The 8,628-nt window shown below is 47.4% G+C and overlaps 1 protein-coding gene across 1 annotated transcript in view; it reads right to left on the minus strand.

The window, feature by feature from the left end:
* Positions 1-8,136, minus strand: part of MEX3C (mex-3 RNA binding family member C) — a 38,563-nt gene extending 30,427 nt beyond the window's left edge. The window contains exon 1 of the mRNA XM_087715334.1: positions 6,911-8,136. Within this exon, the coding sequence (XP_087571460.1) occupies positions 6,911-7,811 (901 nt within the window). The 5' untranslated portion in view covers positions 7,812-8,136. The remainder of the gene's footprint in view (positions 1-6,910) is intronic.
* Positions 8,137-8,628: the final 492 nt, after the last annotated feature.

Raw genomic sequence — 8,628 nt, forward strand, 5'->3', positions numbered from 1 at the left:
ACAGCACGGAAAAAAGTGACATATGATCATTTTTCACACTTACGAGTATTGCAGTATCACCATGAGAATGTGACTTACATTTGGATGCTTGACAACTGACTCACATTTATGACGGTTCCAGTGTCCCGAGGTCATATGATCACCTTTTGCAATCTTCTGACAAACAATGGGGAAACCAGTTTCACTTAACAACCAAGTTACTAATCAATTGCAGTGATTCGCTGAACAAATGTGGCAAGAAAAGTAATAAAATGAGGAAAACTCACTTAACAAATTTCTCACTTAGCAACATAAATGTTGGGCTCAATTATGGTCATAAATTGAGGATTACCTGTATATCATTCTCCAATGGAATTTGTTCCTAATTGTACAGTTTTCTTTCTCTACATCCGTTTCTGCCATTCTACAAATCTGTCTGTAAATGGTTTCAGTATAGTTTATCTTTATTTAGCTGGATTAGATCCATTCCAGCATTAGTTTTGAGTAATCTTATTTTATGTCTAAAATCTTCTAATTTCCATGATAATCTTGAAAGCTTCTCTTATTTCCTTCCTATTTTTGTCCATGTGTTCACATTCTTGGTTGCCATCTCACTCCTTGTCCTTTTAGAACTCTCATTTGCAGTCACATACAGGCAATCCTTACAATCTGCAGGGTCTTTATTTGCAAATTCACAAAAATGTTTTTGTAATCCCCCCAAAATCAACACTCCTGAGCCTGTCACACTTATTTGTGGACATGCAGAGAAGCAAAACAAATTAGTTGGAATTGCCCCAACTAATTTGGTATTTGCAGCATTTTCACAGATTGTAATTACCGTGAATAATGTCAATTGCCTGTATCCTTATTGCTGAAGATTAACCTCCATTTTTTCTAACTAGCTCTGAATAACAATTCTGAAATTATGTGGATTTTGTCTTCCTTTAAAATTTTAGGATTTTTTTTTTTTAAAAAACTGGACTTCCAACTTTTTCATAGCTCAAATTCTATTTTGCACAAGACCAAATATCTTTTTCATATTTTGATATACAGTCAAAACCTGCTGTCATGTATTTTTTGCTTTATTTTTTAAGTCCATATATGACCCCAATAATTCATGTTTTTTTCACCATCTGAAAATGTATTCGGATTGAACTGCATTTCTCCATCTTCTGTTTCTTATTATTTAGCTAATGTTGTCCATCTGGTGATATCCAGATGCAGAATCGTCATTGATGCTGCTTAAAGCAGATATCAGCAATGAAAAAGTAAATTTATTCTGTTTTAAGGAGAACTCATTATGGGCTCTAAGAAAAGCTGTCAGGCATTTTGCCTCCATTCGGACTATAAATTATCCTCTCAAATCCATAACTCAGAGGCAAGACATATTTCCACTGGAATTGCTAAAAAAAACAGTTCAGATGTCTGTGTCCAACAACAAGAGCATATCAGGTGTTGCAACATTAGTTTTTCATGAAATTAGTTCTTACTTCAAATTAACTGTGAACTTTATAAAAAGGGACTTTTGCTTTCCTGTACAGACATTTTTTAGAACTAGATTAGTGCTATAGACAAAATGATCTTTCACACTATTACTATTATTAATAACAGGAAGAAGTTATTAAAAGGCCTTGTGCCTTTAAAGGTACCTTTGGACTCATGGACAAAAAGGCCTACAAGGCTAACTTTTTCCGGACTGAGTGCCCAAAGTGCATGTGCATGCCCTCGAATGCGCACGCCACCTGAACCCCCCTAATGCTATGTGTGTGTGCCCCCCACATGCATATGCAGCCCCCCTGCACTCGTCCCACTCCCCTGCCCATGCACCGCAGAGACCCAACGACCAGCTGGCCAGTGGGAGACACACGTGTATGCACAGCAGAGCTGAACTGGGGCAACAACTCGCATGCTCACAGAGGGCACTGCGTGCCACCTGTGGCACGCATGCCATAGGTTTGCCATCATGGGCCTACACTTTCTTCACCGAGATTTCTTTTATGATTTCAGTGGCACTTTAATTTCCAAAGTGTGAGTTGTTTCTAGATTTAGGAATGCTCCTCAGTCCACACTAATCTGAAGAACTTTTATATAGAATCTAATCACTGGTCTACCCATTATCTCTAATGCTTCCAGTCCTATTTCCTGGAAATCTCCATTTTGCTAGAAATGCTGTGATTGGATACACACAGTCTCCACCCATATTTGCAAGTGAATGAAGTTGCTCCTGCCAAATATTGTAATTCCACTTTGATGTGAACTCTGGCCTGGTATTCTGTACTTGTGTCTGTAGTAGAATATGTACTATCTAGTGTAAGCTAGGCTAACTCCTTTTTACAATATCTTTCACTAATCCATAAAAAGATATATCCCTAAGTGTATATATCTTGGATATTTGTGAATATTTTATTTATTATACAAATTGTGAGTCCTTTCTCTGAAACCAACAAATTGGGAAGTTTCTATATGAGATGTAACTATAATTAAAGTGTCTTTAGCCACCCAGTCCTCACAATACAACTTGATACTAAAAATGGGCAAACATTAAAAAAAAAGTTAGTTTCCTCATTTTAGAACAAATTATATTCAGGTTCCTTGTCTTCTACCCTGGGCTCATTATTGTTTCTCCTTTGAAATTCTTTTGGCATTTTGCTTTTATTCTGTAATTTGGTGCTTATTACAATTTTCAAGCCACTGCTTAATGTAACCACCCAGTTTCCATGTTACCATTATATGACAAATCTCCTACTTCCTGTTTTCTCTTGTAGTTTCAATTCTTTCTTACACCGTGTAAGGGCAAAGGGATCACAGTGGCCACAGTCTCTGGATCATTTTTGGTGCTTTCAGAATTATTAAGAGAGGGCAAGGCCGTCATAACAGCAGCTAGATATAGGTTTTCATTCCCTACAACTGCTGGATGTGATCAGCTCCTGTAATTTCAAGAACTACATACCATATTTTTGGGAGTATAAGATGCACCAAGATTTTGAAGAGGCAAATTAAAAAAAAAAGTTTTTGCACTCTTCAGACCTCCCAAAAACGATCTGTTTTTCACGAAAACGGACCCGGTTTTTGTCAAAAAAAGAGTGGCATGCATAGCCTTTAGGAGGCTTATAGAGTGCTCCTGGGGGCTTGGGGGGGGGGCAAAATGAGCAAAAAATGCTCATTTTTGCCCTCCCCAGCCCCCAGGAGCACCCTTGAAGCCTCCTAAAGCTATGAACGGCCATTTTTGCACAGGGAGTGATGTTTCAGGAGGCTAAAAATGCTGTATTCAGTGTATAAGATGCACCCCAATTTTCACCCCCTTTTTTGAGGGAAAAAGTTGTGTCTTATATTCTGAAAAATATGGTATATACATGAGCCAAGGTGGCGCAGTGGTTAGGGTGCAGTACTGCAGGACACTTCAGCTGACTTGTTATCTGCAGTTCGGCGGTTCAAATCTCACCGGCTCAGGGTTGACTCAGCCTTCCATCCTTCCGAGGTGGGTAAAATGAGGACCCGGATTGTTGTTGGGGGCAATATGCTGTAAACTGCTTAGAGAGGGCTGAAAGCCCTATGAAGCGGTATATGTCTAACTGCTATTGCTATTGCTATAAAAGTAGCACAGGTGTGTTTAAAATTTTTCTTCCCCCATGTTGTCTTAACTACATTTGTCAATTGGATTGAGATGGGTGACTATAGAAGTTAAATAAATAAATATGATGAAAGTGGAAAAATTATTAGAGAAGATATTTTATATTAGGTCCATTCTTTTATTTTTAGTTTTTGGGCATTCTGCTTTATATGTACTGTGTGTATGTTTGTGTGTGTTTGAGTCAGGGTGGTTCCCTGGCAGTTACTTACACGATAGTAGGCCCTTGGCAAAAAAAATTGGGAAGTCATTTGCCCTTCCTCTTAGGGTTGAAAGAAAGCAGCCCAAGGTTTCATGTCTAAAGTGGGACTAGCAATAGCATAGCAGTTAGACTTATATACCGCTTCATAGGGCTTTCAGCCCTCTCTAAGCGGTTTACAGAATCAGCATATTGCCCCCCACAGTCTGGGTCCTCATTTTACCCACCTCGGAAGGATGGAAGGCTGAGTCAACCCTGAGCTGGTGAGATTTGAACAGCCGAACTGCAGTCAGCTGAAGTAGCCTGCAGTGCTGTATTTAACCACTGCGCCACCTCGGCTCTATGGACTAGAATCCATAACCTCCCGGTTTCTAGTCTGATGCCTTAATCTCTGTACCAAATTGGCTCTCTAAATGGACTTCGATAGACTATATGAGAATAAGTTACTTTTACTGCCACTGGACAAGTACTTGACATATATGTCAAGAACAGGGCTAAGAATTTGGATGAGGTCTGAATCAATTCCCAGATCCCCACCCAGTAGTTAGATAGCCACTTTTGGTGAAACCTCATGCTCCATGAAGATCTCATAAAGCACTTTCATTTTGTGGCCTTTGCTTTGCTCAATCATCTGGCCCAATCTGCAGGGCGCTTTCCATCAAGGAAATTCAAGGATAGGTCCCATGAAAATTGAATTCCCTCTTTCCTTTCCCATTCCCTCTAGTGATTGCCTCATTTAATGGTTGTTTGCTAGCAAGAATTCTTCTGATCTGGGCATTCCTCATTTTAAACAGAAGAACCAGCCATGATTGTGTTCAGTATTAGTTGAAAAGCTATAGTTCATTTGCAAGCAGGGACCTAAGTCTGCTTAAAAACAATCCAGCCTAGATAGAAAACATTCCCAATTCAGAAAAAAGAGGAACACATCCAACCACAATTAGTGAGTTAGAACACTCTGCAGAATAAGCAAACCCAAGTTATAGGCAAGTTACCTTCTCTATTATACAAGCAAGTTCCCAAAAATCTCTCAACCCAGATTCCCCTTACTGAGCTAGTGCTTCTGATTCAAAATGCAGATTTCTTAAAACCATTGTGCACAGAAAATAATTTACCAGGGTTATTACAGGTAGACCTCCCTCAGAAACTGACTCATACAATGACTGTTCAGTTAACAACGGTAATGAAAATGTAACTTTGAAACCAATCTAATATTATTATTTATCCTTATGATCTTCCTTACTGCCTCCCCTTTCACTGTATTATGATTATTCTATTGCTTTGTATGCACACTTATAAAGTTCTTTTGTACCAGAGACAAATTCTTTGTGTGTTTAATCACACTTAGCCAAATAAGGTTCAATTCAATTCAGTTCAAACTTCACATTTACAATCTTCACAGGTCTCTAAGCTAAAGAAACTGAAGTCAGATCACAAGCATAGTTGTGGTTTCACTTAGTGACCATGTTGCTTAATGACTCAATTGCCAGCTGCCAGTCCCAATTGTGGTTACTACATGACAATTCCATGTACGATGAATTGTGTTGATGTAAACTTGGAGCATAGTAGGACCATAAGAAAGGCTGAGCACCAAAGAATTGAGGCCTTTGGTGCTGGAGAAGATGCCTGCCAGTCCCTTGGACTCCAAGACAATCAAACTGGTCAGTCCTTGAAGAGATCAACCCCGACTGCTATTTTTAGAAGGCCAGATCCTGAAGAGGAAACTCAAGTACTTTGGCCACCTAATGAGAAGGAAGGACTCACTGGAGAAGAGCCTCATGCTGGGAAAGAAGGAGGGGAAAAGAAGAAGGGGACGACAGAGAAAGAGGTGGCTGGATGGAGTCACCGAAGCAGTAGGTGTGAGCTTAAATGGACTCCAGAGGATGGTAGAGGACAGGAAAGCCTGGAGGAACGTTGTCCATGGGGTCGCGATGGGTCGGACACGACTTCGCAACAACACACACACACACACTTTCTTTAACCCATACCATTCATTTCTATCCGTTCAAAGAATATGGATATACCACAGAAAACAAATAAGAAATATTTAGTATGGCATATTCTTATTTATTTTCTGTGTTTTTGTGTGATGATGTATGTAGGATGGATTGTGAATATTCTATCTGGCTGTTCCTCCCCAAAACATGGGACCACAAAACTGTATAATAATTTGGTAGTGAAATTTCTAGTTTCCCTAGCATTCTTGCTCTGAAAATACAATGAACAAATGTTGCTCAACATGGTGGAAGCCTCCTGGATAAAAGGTTTGTTTCCCAGACCTTTCCTTACAAACCACACCCATTTTTTCAAAGTGTCACTGCTCTTAGCTGTTATACCTCCAGAAACATTTCTCATCCCTTGAAACCAAGCTACAATTTCAACATATTTCCCTCCGTTCCTCCTATCCAGACATGTTCTTCTGTTCAAAACCCTTTTGTCAAAATTAGATTGGTCCGATCTGGAGGCAGGGCAATTTCCCTTACTTCTTCTCCCAGTCACATTCCCAACCTAACAGTCCCGATCCAGGCCAAACTTCCTCTTACTCAGCATGCAACACTGCAACCCACAAGTAAGTTTTGAACACCATTATCCATCCACACCCACAACCAGGGGCACAGCATTTATTTGTTTATTTATTTCAGATCGCCTCTCATTTATTCCAGATCACTGCAAGGACACCCTATTTTCACCCGTTCAGACACAACCCTTTCCCCAAACTTTTCACAGTTCGAAGACACTCAAAGCAAACCTTCACAACTCCCAAAGTGAACGCGTGTAAGGGAAGGAATTCCAATTTCCCAGCTTTTCTCTTTTTGGGCTCTCCTGTCATCCCTTCTCGTCCACTCTCGCTCATCTTTTATCACCCCCCGTCTAAAATAATCTCGTGCCCGTCCAGTGCTTTGGGATCGGACTCCCATCTTCCTCCCCAGCTGGGGCCGATGGGAGTTGGAGTCCCCACTCTGGGAGAAACCGCTGTCCCGCAGTCCCCATTCCGACATGCGTGATGATCCCCCCAACGGGCTGCCCCCCATCCTCCCCCGGGGGAGGAATCCCCCCTTCCCGAGACCGGTCGACCTGTGGAGGCCCACACCCGCTCCGAAACTCACCCTGCCGGCCCACGATCTCGGCCACATGCTCGGAGCTGGGCACCGGGACGCACTCGGTCGTGTTGACGCTCTTCCTTCGCAGCAGCGCCGCCTGCTCGCCATTCAAGACCGACCCGGGGGGCATCCCGGCTGCCACCGCCGCCGCCGCTGCTGCCGCCGCCGCCGCTCCGGGCGGCCCGTAAGATTGCGAGAGCATCGCCGCCATCACCCCGGCGTGGACATCGTCGCCGGGCCCGTAGAGCGCCCCGCCCAGCGCCCCCGCCTCGGCCACCTCAAAGGCCGAGCCGGCAGCCAGCGGCAGAGCAGAGACCGGCGGCGGCGGCGGCGGGAGCAGCACCGAGCCCAGCCCCGGGGGCAGGAGCGGCGGCGAGGAGGCCGGCCCCGGGGGCAGCAAGAGCAGCGAGGCCGGGCCGCAGACGCCGCCGCCTCCCCGGGGTTCCAGGAATCCCTCGTCGTCGTCGTCTTCCTCTTCTTCTTCCTCCTCCTCCTCTTCCTCCTCGGCGGCCTCGTCTTCCTCGTCCTCCGGCGGCTCCTCCAAGTCCAGCTCCAAGTCGCCGCCGCCTCCTCTTTCTCCTTCCTCAGGCGCCGCCTCCTCCTCCTCTTCTTCTTCTTCCTCCTCCTCCTGGTCGTCTTCTCCCCGTGACTCCCGGGCGGCCTCGTCCCCGCGCTCCCTCAGACCCAGGCCGGCCAGGCGCTCCCTCAGGAGCCCCGTGTCCGCCAGCAGCGGCGGCTGAGGGGAAGCCGGCAGCAGCAGCAGCGGCGAAGGCGGCTGAGCGTGGTACTGGAGCAGCAGGCCCGGCGGCGGCCTGGGCGGGGCAGCCGGCGGCGGCAGCAGCAATAGCCGCGCTCCCAGGTCGGGAAGCTCTTCGGGAGGCGACGGCGAGGCGCTGCCGCTCGGCATGGCCGGCGGCGGAGAAGGAGAAGAAGAAGGGGACGGCGAGGCGCTCCGGCTACGCGAGGCCGGGAGACATGCTGGGCTGGCGGCGGCGGCGGCGGCGGGCTCTCCGGCCGCGGCTTCCTCCTCTTCCTCCTCCGCCGCCGCCGCTGCTGCTGTCTCTTGGGGGGCGGCCTGGGCGTAGCTGCCGCCGCTGATGGCGATGCTGCTGCTGCCGCCGCCACGGCCCGCGCTCGGCTCAGCGCTTCTTTTGTTCCATGGCGGCGGCTGCGGCGGCGGCGGCTGCTTCTCCCCGCCGGCTCCAGCTGCAGCAGCGGCGGCCGCAGGCGGCAGCAGCAGCGGCGGTGACGGCCCGGGCAACTCCAGCCCCGCCCCGCGCCGCTCCCCCAGCCGGGCGATTGGGTGGCGGCCGCGCGGGGGCAGCAGGGGCCGGGGCTCGGCGGGAAGCGGCGGCGGCGCCTGGGATTGGCGGGCGGGCGCGAGGCCAGCGGCGAGTGCGGAGGGTGGTGGTGACGGCGGCTTCTCGGGCTCCTTCTCCGCCTCCGGTCCGGTCCCCGCGGGCAGCATCCACACGCGGCGCACCCTGCCGGCTCTGCCCAATCTCGGCTGCGGGGAGGGCCGCGGCGGGCCCGGGATTGTTGGGTTAGCCCGGCGGGTATTGTGACGGGGCGCCGAGGGAAAAAAAAAACCCGAGGTGGAGAAAAAGCGGCGCCAAGGCGGGGAAAGCAGGCGCTGGACCCCGGCCCGGTTGGGGTATAGGGGACGGTCTTCAGACGCGACACCTTGGAGGCCGAAAACCGGCCTCTTTATTTTTGCAGACCTG

This window comes from Thamnophis sirtalis, unplaced genomic scaffold (assembly GCF_051295495.1).
Source record: "Thamnophis sirtalis isolate CommonGarterSnake01/CBP01778 unplaced genomic scaffold, rThaSir2_p1.2 scaffold_5, whole genome shotgun sequence".
Lineage (NCBI taxonomy): Eukaryota > Metazoa > Chordata > Lepidosauria > Squamata > Natricidae > Thamnophis > Thamnophis sirtalis.